Source organism: Phocoena sinus, chromosome 2, assembly GCF_008692025.1.
Source record: "Phocoena sinus isolate mPhoSin1 chromosome 2, mPhoSin1.pri, whole genome shotgun sequence".
In the NCBI taxonomy this organism is placed as follows: Eukaryota; Metazoa; Chordata; class Mammalia; order Artiodactyla; family Phocoenidae; genus Phocoena; species Phocoena sinus.
The window spans coordinates 36,667,312-36,684,634 of NC_045764.1; the positions used below are offsets into that span (position 1 = coordinate 36,667,312).

The 17,323-nt window shown below is 50.3% G+C and overlaps 1 protein-coding gene across 1 annotated transcript in view; it reads right to left on the reverse strand.

Annotated features, from left to right (window-relative positions):
* Positions 1-13,775, reverse strand: part of SLC28A1 (solute carrier family 28 member 1) — a 62,269-nt gene extending 48,494 nt beyond the window's left edge. Inside the window, 6 exon segments of the mRNA XM_032621680.1 lie at positions 1,597-1,780; positions 5,834-5,895; positions 5,897-5,923; positions 7,872-8,018; positions 8,376-8,775; positions 13,769-13,775. Coding sequence (XP_032477571.1) covers positions 1,597-1,780; positions 5,834-5,895; positions 5,897-5,923; positions 7,872-8,018; positions 8,376-8,775; positions 13,769-13,775 — 827 coding nt within the window.
* Between the last annotated feature and the right edge of the window lie 3,548 nt (positions 13,776-17,323).

Here is a 17,323-nt window from a genome sequence, read left to right on the forward strand (position 1 = left end):
GGGTTGTCTTTTCACTTTGTTGATGGTGTCCTCTGAATCAAAAAATTTTAGTTTTTATACAGTCTAGTTTATCTGCATGTATTTCTCTTTTTTGCCTCGGCCATGCCACGCAGCTTGCGGGATCTCAGTTCCCCAACTGGGGACTGAACCTGGGGCCATGGCGGTGAAAGCGCCAAATCCTAACCACTAGACCACCAGGGAACTCCCTACCTGCGTATATTTTTTTTTTTTTTTTTTTTTTTTTGCGGTATGCGGGCCTCTCACTGTTGTGGCCTCTCCCGTTGCGGAGCGCAGGCTCAGCGGCCATGGCTCACGGGCCCATCCGCTCCGTGGCATGTGGGATCTTCCCGGACCGGGGCAGGAACCGGTGTCCCCTGCATTGGCAGGCGGACTCTCAACCACTGCGCCACCAGGGAAGCCCCTGCGTATATTTTTTTAACGGTAACTTTATAACAATACCTCAAATGGAAAACCAGTATCAGTGATTTGTCATAAACAGAAGATGACTGTAAAAATAAATCCTTTTATAAATCTATTTAATAAAGAGAAGGCAAATGTAAAAACAAATCTATGTATAAATAAAACTAAAACTTTGTTTATAGGCTGGCTCAAAGCATTTTGCTGTGGTATGGGGGTCTTACTTTGGGAAACACCATTATGCCCTGCACCTGCCTGGCTTAGTTATTGATTATCTTTGGGCACCAGTTTCTTCATCAACAGAAAAGAGTACCTTTTTTAAGCCATAGAAACATTTTTTTCCAGCTAAATTTTTTTTTTTTGCAAACCTGTTTATAAAACAAATAGAATAGAGCTGTCTGGTTGAAATGGAGACTGGGAGGCAGGGTGTCTGATGTTCCCCTCTCCAATCTCCCTCACCTGCCCTGTGGTACCTCCAAGGTTTCCAGAGCTCTAAGGAATCCAGTTTAAAAACCAGGGGATCCCAAACTGTTGTTCAGGAACATGGCCGGCTACATCAGAATCCCCTGGTGGCTAACTAAAAGCATTAACTAAAGGGAAAAGGATTTCAATAAGAATAGATACATGTATATGTTTAACTGAATCACTTTGCTGTACACCTGAAACTATCATAGCATTGTTAATCAACTATACTCCAATATAAAATAAAAAGTTAAAAAAAATATTGATTCCTGGACCTCAATTCAGACTGCTGAATCAGACTCCAGGGGTGGTCCCCTGCAGCTGTATGTCTCACGCATGCTCCAGGTGATCTGATAGGAGGCACTGATATGGGCCCTCCCTGCTTAAATGGGCTGGGATATCTGAATTTAGGAAACTGTTGATTCCTGTCCTCAGGTATCATAGTCACCTGTTTTAACTGGAGCAGAGACTCAGGTGGGAACTGGCAAAATGCCACAAAGATGGCACAAAGATGCCTCTGAAGCCACCCAGCAACACCTGCTCCGGGGCTCCCAGGAGGCAGGCAAGTAACATGTGCTCCCCATGGCCCAGGAGCCCTCTGGTGCGACAAGGACAAAGGACCTCCCCACCCAGCCCTGGCTGTGACCCCGCAGGTGACTCAGAGGCCCTCTGCCAATGTGCCTGTCCACCCCCATACTCCCCTGGGGCCTCACTTACCTCTTAAACCAGAGGTTCAGGCCGGGATGCCCCAGAGGCTTGACACACCTCAGCAGCTTCGGCCCCAGCAGCCTCTTCAGCAGGCTGTGGGCCAGGAAGACGAGGTCCACACAGGTGAGGACAAACAATGCCAGGGCCCTCTGGAAATCCAGGAGGCAGGCCATCAGCAGGAAGGCAGCAAATGCTGGGAGTAGGTGGAGGATGAAACAGAGCCGGGGTCATCCATAATGACACTGGCATCTGCAGGACCCCGCAGCCCTATCCTCCAGCTCCACCTTACTCCAGCCAGAGCTCTCTGAGCCTTAGTTTCTTCATCTGGAAATGAGCACCATTGCCTCTATTTTGTCAGAGGGTCATTATGAAGTTAATTGACAGAATGTGTGTAGAAGGGCTTTGCAAACTATACAGTGCTGACCAAAGTGCTGAGGGAGATGTTTAAGGAGGAGGCAAGACAGCATGAATCTCTGAGCATCAACGGAGCGCCTGCTATGTTCCAGAGCCACATTAGGTTTCGAGGAGGACGGAGGTGGATAAGTCAGTGGCTCCAGGAAGGCATTCACTTGTGTGTCAGGATCCCGTTCTGAATATTCATCAGTGACCATTTTTCTTCCTGGAATTTACTTTTCCCCCTTTGCCCTTCTCCCCATCTGAGCAGCTAAGCCAGTCTGTGCTATACCTCAAGAGAGGAATATGATAGCAGATAGCAGAGGGGAACTATCTCTCCCTGGCTTATGAATTTCAAGAGCCAGAGCCCTTGAAGAACGGAAAGGACTTATAACCTTTCCATCGGATAAAAAATGTGGGATGGAACATTTTGAATAAGTGTAATCCCTCCCCCTCCCCCTCCCCCTGTGCTGCCAGACTAGTTAGAGGATACCCGTGGGTCCCAGAGAAGAGGACTCTGAGCCAGGGGAGGTGGCAAAAGCCCAGGCATATTTGTGGCATTGCAAGCAAAGGCGTCCTGCCCCAGGGAGGCAGCAAAATGTCACAGAGAGGAATACGCATGGAATGTGTGGGCAGGCAGAAGGCTTCTGAGGTTCCACACACCTCAGCAGGCACCGAAGCAGAGGAAATGATCTCTATGAGTGGCTCAGACAGAAAGGAGGCCAGAACAGGCCCACGATGGAGATGGGGGTGTCTCCATGGCTACTTGCAGCGGCAGAGAACCCAGGACCAGTTGGGGAAGTGGACAGGTTAGCAGACCCTTGAGAACTGATTGATTGTGGATAATCACCCCCAGGGACTCCTGAGGAAAGAGGTGAAGGCATATTCCAAACTGACAGACGTTCAGTTCCTATCCCTCACTTGGAACAATGAAATTGAAATAGAAACTTTATTTTCCATAAGTCAAGTTATGAAAAATAAAGTTACTCTTCTCTGATGCAGAAGTTTGTGGGCTGGGACACCTGTATGGGGGTTAGTTAGAAGCACACAGGTGAGGCTCTGCAGGGCAGCGCCAGGGATGCAGGCATAGGGCTGCGGGAAGTCAAAGGAGGGGGAGCTGGTGGGAGACAGGCACCAAGGTCAGCACGATTTATATATAGCACTGCCAGAATTACTCCTCACACCCATTTCATGGGTCGGTACTGTGGTGATCCCCATTTAGAGATGAGAAGTGAAGTGACTCACACAGGGAGGAAATTGGACTGGAATTCCAACCTGGGTCTGTCTGTGGCCAGCAGGAACTGGCACGTCGTGTAGGAGAGAGGGCTGTATGGACAAGTCCTCGAGGAAGGACACGGGAGAGACATGTATTAGGAAGTATTTTCATCCTTCTAGGATCCATTCACCTCTCCAGTGATAGGATTTTCTGTTCCTTTTGGGCACCCCTCCCTACTCTTAGCCCATGTGGTCCCGCGGTGTCTGACCCACTTCAGGGGTGGGAGACCACAGCATCCCCTGGGCCCAGGGATGGGCACATGACCCGAGCTAGGCCCATCAAAGGCCTCCAGGGACTTGGCTGGAAATATGGGCAAGAGGTACACTCTTCTGAGATTGGGGACGCTGAGGCCCTCCCTGTCAGTCAGCCTCCAGTGTTATCTTTGCATCCATGGAGAAAGCCCACCTAAGGCCAGGAAGCCATTGCTATGGCTCAGACTAAGTGCTGAGAGCATGAGCTTCATTTCTCTACCACACCTACTTCAGGAAGTACGTGAAGAGCCTTGCCATAGAAGACGTGATACAATAAAGATATCAAAGAGCTGGAGGGAATCAAAATCCCAAACATGGAGAAAGTAATGGAGGATTTAATGATTGAGACTGAGTTCCTGACAGCCAAGACAAAAGTGGAAATAGGATATGGTAGGTCATTTCCATTATCTGCTAGAAGGAATTCAATCATTTCTTCAAGAGAAACAAATCTGAGTCTGAGTGAAGGTGGACACAAGGGGAACCAAGACGGCCCTGCTCAGCTCCTGCCAAAGGAAGACTTCGCGGTGTCCGACATCTCGAGGAGGAAGCTGCCAGGGCCATGAACCAGCCCCATCGCAGCAGGGCATCCTGCTTTTGATTTCATCATGAAGACTGGGGCCCCTGCTGTCATGCCTCCATGTCCTCTCCCCTGTGTAGTCCCCATGAAGGCCTCTGCATCCACACCCACCTCCCCTGTCGATCTCCCACCTGCCAAGCCAAATTGAGCCTCCAGCTGTGAGGATCTGCACCTCCGCCTGGGCCCTGGACCCCTCCTTCCCCGTGCCCAGGGGACCTTGCTCCACCAGTCATCTCCACCTCCTCACTCTTCCCCTTCTTTCTACAAACTCCCTGCCTCAGTTCATAAACACAGTCAAAGTGTCTCCCTTCACAAACACACCCCCTTCCTTGACACTGCCACAGCCTTCCTTTAATATTCCCGCCCAGTTCTCATTTAAAAATTTCTCACAAGAGCTGTCTAGACTTACCGTCTACACTGCCTCTCCTCCTGTTCTCCATCCAGCTTTTGCAAGTCCACCCTAAGTCACCATGACTTCCTTGTCCCTAAATCCCACGGACACTGCTCCATCCTTGGCCCGCTGGTCCGCTTATCGCAGAGATGCTGGTGATCTTCCCCTCCTTCTTGAAACCCTTCGCTCCCTGGGCTTCTGCACCGACTCTGCTCCTGGTGTCCTGCTGCTGCCCCCACCTGCACGCCTTCTCAGGCTGTCTCAGGACTCCTCTTCCTCTCTAGTTCCTTCCGTGTGGCTGGTCCCCAGGTTTCCATCCGTGAACCACCTCTCAATTCGTTCTCCAAGCACCCCTGGGAAACCTCTTCTCCTCCTGGAGGGCTTGGCAGCGGTTACCTCCAACACACTGTCCAAAACAGCTCACCATCCGCCTCCCTGCTGAGATCCCCTCCTCCACCCCTGTTCCCTGGCTCTGGCGGGCAGCATCACACAGCCCCGTGGTCCAAGCAGAACCCTGAGGCATCCTGGATTCCAGGGCCTCCTTCATCCTGCACAGGTGATCAGCTCCCAAGTCTGGCTGGTGTGGCTTCTCGAAGATTTCTCAGATCCACCCCCTTCCATCCTCCAGCACTTCATCTTCTCCCATATGGAACGCGGTCCTGAACATCTCCTTCTCCCGTCTTTCCTGTCTGTCTCTTCTGGGTTTCCACAATGTGAATCCAAACTTGACACTTCCTGGTTTAAATCCTTCAATGGCTCTCTCTGGCCTTGGAGGTAAAATCCAAGTTTCTCCAACTCCCTCCCAATACCTGGCCCCTTCTCATCCCTCCAGCCTCATCCTCTGGCACTCCCGGTCTAGAACTTTACCCTCCAGCCACACTTGAATGTTTATCAGCTGCCTGCCCACATACTGCAGGTTTTCACCTTTGCTTGTGTGTTCCTCTGCCTTCTCACTCCTATTGTCCTTCCCCTTTTACCTGGTTAACTCCTGTTCAATCTGTGAGACTGGAATGTTACCTCCTCCTGGAAGTCCTCCCTGATCACCGCCACATCCTTCCTTGGTGCTCCCAGATGGCTCTCGGCATCATGTGGAAATATTTGTTCCCCTCTCACTTACTGATCAGAGAGTACCTTGGGAACAAGATCTGGTCTGGTTCAATCCTCATTCCCCAGCTTCTGGAACAAGAGCTGGCCCTGAGTTGGTGCTCAACAAACCTTTGTTGAGTTATTGGGTAAGTGAATGACGCTGCCCTGAGACATGGATGGCTGGGGTGGAGGTGGCTGAAACCTGGGTGGTGGGAGCCATGGGGCTAAGCAGGAGTGCCTGTCTCCCTGGTGGGGCTGGGCCCCAAGCTCACCAGTACACAGCAGGCCTGTGCAGATCCATCGAAGCAGCTGTGCATGCTCCCTGCAGAAGCATCACCCTCAGGGCTGGCTGCAGGCTCCTCCTGGAGAGAAGACCAGCAGGGTCTATGAGTGGTGCCCCCAGACTCCCACCCCTGTGGGGATTCTCAACACCTCCAGGTAGAAGCCACTCAGGTATGTCCCCAGTAAAATGGCAACACGGGGCGAGCCAGGCACTGGCCTTGACATCCCACAGGGTTACAGGGCAACCCTAGCCCAGAGCAAACTGAGGAATGGCTCAGGCCGTCCACTCCTTCTGGCCTCTGTCTGTACCAGCTGTGTCTCAGCCTGGAGATGCACCACTACCCCAGTGATCATCCTGCCTCCAGGGTTTGGGAAGGAACCAACTGAGACAATAAGGAAGAACCTTACCAACATACAGAAATGCACAGACCACGATGGCTGCCTCCCCTCCCCTGTCCCGTCTCCAACTGTCTGAGGAGCAAAGTGGGGAGGCGCCCAGCTCTGCATTTACTCCTGTGGGACATTATCCTCTGAGTCAACAGCACCTCCCAGAGAGAGGAAGTGTGAACAGTCCACTGGCAGCCATCACACAGCCCCACTGCCTTCCGGACCCGGTGCAAATGCCAATTCTTGTCTGGTCGCTTGGTCACTTGTCTGTCCCCGGAGGAAAGGCTGGTACCTGAATACCTCTGAGGTCTCCCTGGCTGAGCATGTAGGAGATGCTCACTCACACTCATTCAGCCACCAGTCACTTTTTAAAGGAAACTCTCTCCCCTCTCTCTGTCCCCACTGCCCACCTCCTAAGTGAGGCATTTTTCCTCAATCTCGTCCCAAGGCAGACAGATGGAATCCGCAACCCCACCTGGCTGAATGCTTGAAACCGAGCAGGACCCTATGGACCTTCTGGGCACAGAAGCCTATGTCCCCTGTTTCTTGTTTGTAGGGAACAGACTCCAGCCTCCGTGACCTTCCCTGAGTCCCAAGGGGCAGATTCAAACAGTTGTTAATCAGGGAAGGGAAGGCATGCAGAGACAAGGGAGGAACAGTCAAGAAACAATAGTGCAACTTTGGGGCAGAGTCCTGGGTCCCCTTCAAGGGAAACACATAACAATATCTTTGAGCTCTTTACAGAACTAAAACCCAACAGATGGGAAATGTCAGCATTCTTCATTCCAGAAAAGACCACCTGAGCCCAGATTAAAGGAACCAGAGAAGCTCATCAAGAAGATTACCTGAAACAAAATTAAAGGGGTGCAGGCCCTGCACACACCCTAGTCTTGTCAGCCATCCCACCCTTGAACCATTGCTATAAAACTCCTCACCAAATGCTCCTGGGTGGGGACACACAGTTTTCGAGGGCGGGAGCCGGCTGTGTCTCCCTTTGCCTGGCAAAGCAATAAAGCTATGCTTTTCTACTTCACCCAAAACTCTGTCTCCGAGATTCGATTTGGCACTGGTGCGCAGAAGCCAAGTTTTTGGCAACACGCTCTCATCTGCTCAGGATCTGGCCAGTCAGGACCACCCCCTCCCCAGTAGACCTGGGTGTCAGGAGGCCAAGCTCTAGGTTCCATTTGCTGCCTGTGTGACCTGGGTCCATCTCTCTCCCTCTCTGGGCTTCAGCCTCCCCATGTGAAAGGAGGGGCCTGGCCCAGTCTAGGGGTTTTCAAACTAAGCTTCAAGGTTCCCTGAGGTGCCCCAGAGACCGAATGGGGTAGAAGGCAGATGGGGAGTAAAGAGGGGACCAGGCTGGTTCAGGGCCCCCATCCAACTTCAACCAGAGCAGCCCCTCAGTCAGTATAAACTGGGGTCCCCCATGGGATTTTCATTCTGGCCGCTTCAAAGCAGATTGGGAACCTCTGGCCCGGCTCACCTCTGAGGCCGAGGTCAGCAGGACTCATCTGTTGGCTAAAACACGTTTACTCCTTTCTTCAGCAAAGGTCCAGCAAGCCCCTTCCCTGTCAGGAGGCCAGGTTCCCCACAGGGGCCTCCTCCCCAGGCCAGCCCACATCCTTCCTGGAGACGACTTACCACCCTGAGGAGGGTTCCGGGCCAGCCTTGCTCCCACTGTCCCTGACTTCTGCAGGGCTTGAGTCCCTGTGCCAGGGTCCCGGCCTTCCTCCTAAAGCCACCAGAGATGGACCGGAGTGTGCCTCCTGCCTCACGCGAGAATTACAGCTGGGGGCCTGGAGTGCGGAGAGACCCAGGCTGCCACCAGTGTGCCCACAGTCGCCTCAGGAGTGGGCTGGGGACTTATCCTTTAATTTCTTTTTTTTTCTGGCTGTGCGGCGAGGCATGTGGGATCCTAGTTCCCCAACCAAGGATCGAACCCGCGCCCCCCTCACCGCCCCCGCCACAGTGGAAGCACAGAGTCTTAACCACTGGATGGCCAGGGAAGTGCCTTCCTCCTTATCATTTAGATCACAGCTGAAATGTCACTTCCTGGGTGAGGCCTTCCCTGACCTTTCTGACGAGGGCAGGCTCTACTGGCACATGATAGGTGTGCACAGATGTTTAATGAGTGATTAAGGGGGCTGCTCTGTGTGGAGGAGGTCAACACACTGCGGGGGTCCTAAGTGTTCAAGCAAAGAGGTGAGGAGGAGGCGGGGGCGGGAGGAAGATGATGAACAAAGGCCCCTCCCACCAGGAGGGGCCAAACCAGCGTCGGGGAGGGGACAGGCCAGGCTTTCCAACAGCTCAGCCCCCATGTTCTCCAAACCACCAGCCGCTGATGTGAGAGAGCTGGCCTCTCTTAGGCTCGGTGTGTCGTCCTCCGTGCGCCAGACCTTGCAGCTGAAAGACAAAGTCAGGGCCCAAAGCCGAAAGGGGAGGCCAGGCAGGACCCAGATGAGAGGCTGGGCAAAGGGCAGAGGATGGAAGGGAGGAGGCGGGGAGCAGGGAGCAGTGGCCTGGCATAGCCTCTCCCGTCCCAGAGCTCAACCCTCATTGTGCCAGGGGCCCCAGTGACAGAGGAAGGCCCCCGCTCCCTGCACTCCTGAACCTGTGAGAGGCAAGTCCTTGTAACTCTGGGAGGTCAGGCAGAAACAGGGCAAGGTCTGCCCACTTCATAGAGTAGGGAGGGAATTATGTATAGCATGTGTATGTATCTGAAAGGCATTTTTCTGAAGACAGGTCTTAGCTTTCATCATTCACCGCAACAGGTTAAAACCATTGCCATTAAGTGATATTTTCATTGTATTACAGTCTCCCATCTCTGAAAGATGGAGAGACGATATCCTGAAGACAACATTCCAGTCCCTGGATCCAACTATACCTGAAACCAGTACTACCCCTGGACTTTTCAATTACAGGAGCCAATATAGTCCTTTTTTTTTTTTTCTGTTTCTTTCTTTCTTTCTTTTTTTTTTCTTTGCTGAAGCTCAGTTCATAGGCCTAAACTCATCTGTAAATAAGAGCCCTAACGAAGACTCCATCTCTCTTCACTCCTGTCCCCTCTCTTTTTCTTCCCCTTGGGTAGCACCCTACCTTGCCCAAGCGCCAGACTGGCTAAGCTCACATACCCAGGAGCACACGTGCAAGGGCACACATGAGCAGGCCCACGTAGGGAAGTACACACAAAGGCAGAGCCTGGGAAAGCCCAGCCACCCATGCACACACGCAAACAGAGACACACAGCTGCACGGAGAGGGGCAGGCTCTTCTTCCTACTCACATATTTGTGGTCAACAAGTCCCTCTCAGGGAGATGGAAGCACGTGTTTCCACGGGGACGGGCTGGATCCAACCTGCTTGCGCTTTGGCCTGTCTTCTCATCTCAGTGGAAATTCCTGGGCAGAGTCCAGAGTTGGAGTTGGCTGGGCCTCCCACCTGGCTTTGTCCAGCACGGTCTCCAGAGCCCAGGGCCACAGCTGGGGTAGGGACCCTGGCCTCTCTCAGGGAAAAGAGGAAACGGGGCAAGTGGGACTCACTCTAGGCCTGGCCTGCCGAGCTCCTGCCTCATAACTGAATCTGCCTTCCTCCTCAATGACGCCTTCCTCTCCACTCTTTCCTGCTCCCAAACAGGCCCACCTCTTCCAGGAAGCTCAGCTTTATTACTCTCACTCTCCCCACATCCCCTCCTGGGGCCTCCTTTTCCACCTGCCATCAGTGCTACTCAGTTTTTTGGATCATGTGTTTTATCGTTCGTTTTGCATCTTACACAGTCTCCCTTTCCTCACTGGATCAGTAATTATAACAGCAACCTATTTTCCTGAGCTTGAAGATAAGGAAAGCAGTGTAGCGCCATAAATAGGAAAAGTGTTTCAGGTCTAAGTGGTCTTGAAAACAAAACAAAATCACAGCTTGCCCTTTGGTTCCATGGCTTTTTAACTGACACCTAAGCAACAGCGTGCAAAGTCAATGGACAAAGCCTTTAACATTTCAGTCCTCAAACTAAACATTAAACTTATCTGACAGGATTGACAACATCTTCTTAATAATTAATCATACACACTCAGGACAAAATACTTTATGATGCATAAACACTTCCTGGTAACCCAGAGGCGGAGTTACAAGCACATGCTGGTTGTTTTGGAAGTTTGGGAACCATGATGGATGAAGGGTGGGGGGTACCCCTTCTCTTTAAAAACATTTTTTTTGTCATTCTGATTACCAAAGTACTACACATACATCAGCAAACATTTAAACATTATAGAAATATACAAAACACAGGAAGTTAAAAATCCCTCTAATCTGAGCCTTCCAGATATGACCACCACTGAGCTTGTGGAATTTTTCTCCAGACATTTTTCATAAGTGAATACTCTTTTAGGTTATTCATTTTACAAAAGAGGCTTATACTATACCAGCTTTTTTGCAATTTGCTCTTTTGGGTGGAGATCCACACTGTGCCCCACTCACTCTGTTGGAGGCTTGTGTGCTGCCTTGATTACAAACTAAATGTTTGTGGCATCATCTGGTTTATCCTGAGCAGAACACCTGCCACCATGGGCAGCCTCCACAGGGATGGGCTTGCAGCTGCCCTGGCAGGGGGCCTCATCAAGCCCCAGTGAAGGGCAGACGGGACTGTACTTGCTTCTCTACCTCTGCCCACTTCTAACTTCTTCCTCCCCTCCTTCCCCCCTTTCCTGCTCCCTCTCCCCTCCCCTTCCCCCCTCCTCCATCCTCTCCTCTCTCCTCCCCCTCCTCTCTTGGTGCCCAGAGAGAAGCCAGGAGGCACAACACATCCAGGAGGAGCCAAACTTTTTCCAAAACATTCCCTACGCTGCACCTTCGAGCCTTGACATCTTCGTGTGCCCTGATCTCTCAAACAAGGATTTAATAGGCTGTGTGTCTTGAAATGAACCCGGAGCTTAGAGCCCAAAGGTCTAGATTCAGTCCTGGCTCTGAAAGTTAACTGGTTTCCTCATCTGTAAAACGCTAGGTAATAGTACCTACCTCATAAATAAATATTGATGGGGATTAAATGAGCAAATGCAGGTGAGGTGTTTGGCAGAGAGGCTGGCACCATCAGGCTGGCCGGTGTCATCGCTGTCACAGGTCCCATCTCAGGACTGTCTGGACACACTGCTCTCCTCCTCCAGGCCAGGAGACCCTGTGTTGCTCCCTGCTCCTGCCCTGAAGGAGGGGCAGTCAACAGCGATCCTGGCCCCCAGAAACCAAGTGCTCTTTTCAAGTGGAATTTGGCTGAGAGCCACAGGCTGGGCGGTTGGGAGGCTGGGTGGGTTGGGATGAGACCCCAGGGAAAGAACAAGAGCTGGAGGACTTCATGGGTCCTGGCTGTGCTCCATCCAGCTGTGCGACCTTGGCATGTCACTTGACTCCCTGTGGCCTGTTTCCTGAGGAGATGATCTCACTGGGGTGGTACAGTGAGGCCTGGAACTGAGCCAGGGCTGGGGTGCTAGGTCCAGAGCAGGGCGAGGCAAGGAATATATATATATCTAATGACACAGACTTGTCACAGTTGCAGCATTTGAACTTGTTGTATAAAAAGGAAATCTGTAAATCTATAACTTGGTAACATTTTACAACGCTGTATATTAAAGATGGCTTTCTCAAGAAATCCACAGATTCTCAAGAAATACACAGCCCTATGGTCAAACACTTGTGACATTGGTGCCTCTGCTTTTTTTTTTTTTTGCTGTACGCGGGCCTCTCACTGTTGTGGCCTCTCCCGTTGCAGAGCACAGGCTCCAGACGCGCAGGCTCAGCTGCCATGGCTCACGGGCCCAGCTGCTCTGCGGCATGTGGGACCTTCCCGGACCAGGGCACGAACCCGTGTTCCCTGCATCGGCAGGCGGACTCTCAACACCTGCGCCACCAGGGAAGCCCTGTGCCTCTGCTTTTAAAGGTGCTGTGATGGACAGCTGGCATGCCAGGGTTCGAGAAGAGTGGATGGCTTGAAGTGCTTGCCTTTACCTGTGCAAAATCAAGTGGCTGCCTCTGTTCCTATTTTACTGTAGATTTGATAGTGTCTGTTCCTGTTCCATTCTCCAGGGAGCTTCTCTGTAGACTAACACCGCCACCCACCAAGTGGTGGAGATGCTAGTGTCTGGGTAGTCATGGTTTTCTGTTGGACATTTGAATGTGATAAACAATCCAGCATCACTGGGGAAATACTACATGTGGAATGTGCACGTTTCCAGGGGGCGAACATTGTCAGTCAAGAGGTTTGCAATGATTTCCTTCCTGCCAAAAATAAATGTGAAACTGCAAACAAACAAAAAGGCCCGCACGTTGCTATATATATATATATATATATATATATAAAAATATATAGCAATGTGTGTGTGTGTGTGTGTGTGTGTGTGTGTGTGTTTGTATCGTGTATCTTTCCCCCCTTCCAATCAAAACAAAACAGAAGCACTTAGAAGGATTTATAATGAGGAGGCTGCTTCACCTCTCCCATCCCTGTCCCACTCCTCAGAGGCAACCCCTTACCTGTTTCTGGCTTCAGTTCTCTGGGGCCACTCCTGTTTCAGGGGAATTCTTGGTCTGAGTGGTAGAGTCCCTTCTCCTTGCCATACTCTGATATAATGAAGAGGATATTTTTACAAGGGGTGAGTGAAACATTCAGAACTGTAAGAGGCAGACCTCGTTAGAAGGGACGTTCAACAGTCCCCTTATTTTCTTCTCACAGTTTTGCCTGCTCTCACCTCTTGGCTCTTCACAGATAAGGCCTTTTTCATCACACCTATTCATGTGTCCAAGCAGTGACTAAAAAGAGAGGCTCCTCCCTGGTCAAGTTCCGTGAGCATGAGCTTGTCATTCCTCTTTCCTAAACCTGCTTCTCTCTCTCTTACACCTGGGTGGTTAGCAGAAAGGACATTCAATACAATGGTTCCTTTCTCATTTGGGGCATTGGAAGATGGGATTCCTATAGTCCTAGAAGAAATATGATAAACTAGAATGTACAAATTCTGATGACACAGAGCAAAATACAAAAACTGAAGAAAGGGGACTTCTCTGGTGGCACAGTGGTTAAAGAATCCACCTGCCAATGCAGGGAACACGGGTTTGAGTCCTGGTCTGGGAAGATCCCACAGGCCACGGAGCAGCTAAGCCCGTGCGCCACAGCTACTGAGCCTGCGCTCTAGAGCCCGCGAGCCACAACTACTGAGCCTGCGTGCCTAGAGCCCATGCTCCGCAACAAGAGAAGCCACTGCAATGAGAAGCCTGTGCACCGAAACGAAGAGTAGCCCCAGCTCGCCGCAACTAGAGAAAGCCCGCGCGCAGCAACGAAGACCCAACGCAGCCAAAAATGAATAAAATTAAAAAAAAAAAAACTGAGGAAATATCTTAGACGTGTATGCCCTCTGCTTGTAACTCTTACACACTTTCCGTAAGGAGGGACCCACACGAGACTGAGAGCACAGTGCTCTTCTAGCACCTATACAGCAAGTCCAGGTGTTCACAGAGGAAGGAAATACTCCAAACACCCAAAAGGCCAAACTCCCCTGCCCCAGCTTACTTGCCATGACTATCCCAGCGCCTCCTGCTAGAGTCCACCCCTTGACCCTTTCTATTCATTGGGAACAGATGGGCACAAACGGCCATTGTCCAGTACAAGATGAAAGAATGGGTCTGGGGGTTCATCTATCTCAGTAACAGTGAAGGGCTGGTAAAGTAAGACGCCTGGTCCCATGCCCATGAGGGCCCATGGCCACCAGGCAGGGGGATTTTCCCCAAACAGCTAAGCGATCACTCTTTCCAAATATTTAACTGGCTGCCACACTGTGAAGTATATTTCCCTTGTCTCTGTTTTCTTTTTACCTTCTATCCCTCCTGCCTTTCCATCTCATATTAGCTTTTTATATAATGAGAGGTTGAGATGCTTCCTTTTTCAGTTTGAAGCAGGTTAAGATGTTCCACAAAGGTAGGTCTTTATTCACGTCATCCTGTGAATGACGTAATTCAAGGATGATATCCGTGGCTTTTGTGGGTTTTATACCAAAGGCTATATCCTCCTCTGGGAGTTAACAGTATTTCCTGCCAGCCATTGGCAGGGGCTGTGGGAGCTGTTAATTTGGATCTCCATTGCCTTGTTGGCCCAGAGCCTGACACGGAGTCACAGTTGATAAGCTGGTTAATTATATAGGCAAAGATAGTTCCTTGATTGTTCCATTTTTTCCCTCTGTCGGGGCAGTGATCTGATGTGGCACCCACTTAGAGCAAAGCCAGCTATTTTTATAAAAGTTTCCATGAGGAGGGCTGTAGGCCTCCTGGGAGGAGCCACTCAAATGAATCTACCACAGACCAGTAGTGTCATAGGGGAGATGCTGACAAATGGGCATCACAAGTTAAATACAACAGTCAGGAAGAACAAAAATGAATGCCTCTGAGGATCACATCTAGACACTGAGACTCTCCAGGTGCAGCTTGCTTCCCTCCACCCAGGTGGGCTTCTACCAGTAACATTGTGCCACAGGACGCAAGGCACCGTCTCCTCTCTGACTGGCACCAACTCTCCTCCCTGCATGGGCCTGCCAAGCCTATATCATGCCTCGCTGTGCGACACTGCTTTCCATGCCACTGTGCCTTAGGAGCTAGGTTCCCTCTTCCAAAGACTGTATCCCAGTCCCTTCACTTCTATGCCTGTTGGGGTTCGTGGAGAGCCTGACCCAGCCCAGGGGCTAATCACTGACCAGCCTGTGGGTCAGGAGGCAGTACTGATTGTTTCCCACGGGACGAGAGCTGGAAACACGGTTTTCAGGGGTGGGGTGGAGATGTTGTTAGCCACCCCACCTTGAAGGAAGGGAGAAACACCAGGGTCTCCCAGCTTGGCAGGCAGGATAGATTCTGGGCCCACACTTAGACCTAACGGCTGTGAATTGTATTCTCTAGTCAGACTCCACGAAACCAGGGATACTGTGTCTCTGAGCAACTTCCTGAGTAAGACCCAGCACAAATTCCACAGGGGTTGATTTAATGGGCACTCAGCCACATAATCTGAATCATTTGACTCCAACTGCTCCAAGAATATACATTTTGCCCTGTGAGAAAACAAGAGCCCTAATGAAATTTCTCTGCCAGTGACACAGTCTACACAGTAGGACACCTGATGCAGCTTAAGCAGATTCCTTGGCCTGAGACGGGGATTCTCGTTCGAGTTATTTACTCCGTACGCCATGCATGAGGGTCCTTCATCTTCATGCGTGATGCATCCCCTGAGGCTGAGTAGACGGTAGCTGCTATCTCTCACTGCCCTTTGGAAATAATAGGAAAGAGCCATCTCTGAACCACATCAGTTCTGAGGTCTGAGGACGGTGCCTCATGGATTCCAGGACCTCTGGGTGTCAGTAGGGGGTGCCTCTATTAGAAAAAGGAACAACAGGCACAAAATGGAGTCACTTGTCCCCAGGAGAACAAACCAAGACTCTACTACAGTTTCAACCACTCCCAAGACTGCAACCTTTAACCAATCAATCTGGAATTACCTGATGAGCTCAGTGAGGTCATCTCACCTGCATGATAGACTTCCCCTTTTCCCCCAAGGGAAGGTGACCTTGCCTGATATAATCCTTTCTTTCCTTTATGACTTTATGGTCCCACCCTCCTTCTGCCTTTAAAAACCTTCCACTTTGTACACCTCCTCAGAGCTCCTTTCTATTGATACTTGCCAGATGCGATGCTGCCCAATTTGTGAATAAGGCCAATTAGATCTTTACTCAGCTGAATTTTCTTAACACTCCTACCTAGACCTAGCTCCAATCACCCACGTGCATCTCAGTTCCAAGGGCTTAAGCAACAAGCCCAAGCTCACATGGCTAGTAGAGGTGGATTTGAACTGAGGTCTGTCTGTTCTCAGCTCAAACAACCTTCTGATAATTTGGCTTCCCTTGAAGTTCTCCTTTCAGAAGAAGGGAAGAATTCCCTTGTCAGGTAAAGTGTCCAGTCTTCTGGATGGTTACATGTTTCATAAAAAATTAGCAAGGTGGGTTTTTAGTGTGAAAATTCCATTTCCTTGTACGTTTAATGAATGAAACAGGCTCCCTGAGTGTGATCAGCTCAGGGGTACTGACAACATCAAGGTACAAAACTGAGACCCAGACCCCGTCCCACACAACACTGTTGGTCTGCCAGTAGCCAGAATCCACAGTCAACATAACCCAGGGGATAAGAGGCAGAATCAAATCAGGAAAAAGAAGAGTTACTCCCAGAAGAAACTGTATGAGCTAGCTAATATACATTGCCAAAAAATATAGGGGAAATTTATGGAAACTTTTTAAGGCTGTTTGACCTAGATAGTGGAACAGAATTTTGATTCAGGTTTTGTTTATTGATATGTTCTCACTCACCAGAGATTCTATAGAAGCTCATACAGCCAGATACAGTTCTTACCATTTGTGCAGGGGGAGGGGGGCTATAGATGAGAGTGGATAATACAAATCTGGACCAAATACTGACCCATGCTAAATTATAACAAAAGACCAACATTCCAAGAAAGGCAGGAACTCACAGATTTCAGGAAACAAGAATGCTTTATTGGGTCCCTGACATGCATCCAGCCCATCTGCCCTCTGGCCTCTGACATGACCCAGAAGATGGTCTCACTCCCTGCCATGAGAAATTGGCGAGGCTCTGCTGGCTTTCCTCTCTAGGCCTGGAATTCTGGTTGGAAGAGCTCCTATGAAATAAACTTCCTGATCTCAGCAGCAGAGGTAGACAGAAGGAACACAGTAGAGGAGTCATCATAATGGACATGGGTATGGAAACCAAACCTCTAGCTGTGGTTAATTAACCATTGGGCCCCAGGAATGAAAAAGACCAGACAGTGCCTAAGATACCAGCTAGTTACTACTGTAACCAAAGGTTTCTGGTTGGGCAAAAAGGTCTGTCTCAGCTGCAAAGGTAGAGTCAAAATCTCCCACTTAATTTCCAGACTTTCAAGGGAGAGGAAGTCAACTATCTTTGAAGAAAAACCTTGTTTTAACACTGAGATGCATATTGTTAACCTTCCTTGCAGCCTTCCCCAAAGGGATCTGTGTTCACTTATCTGGGAATGCAAAGGAAAGGAAAGTACTCA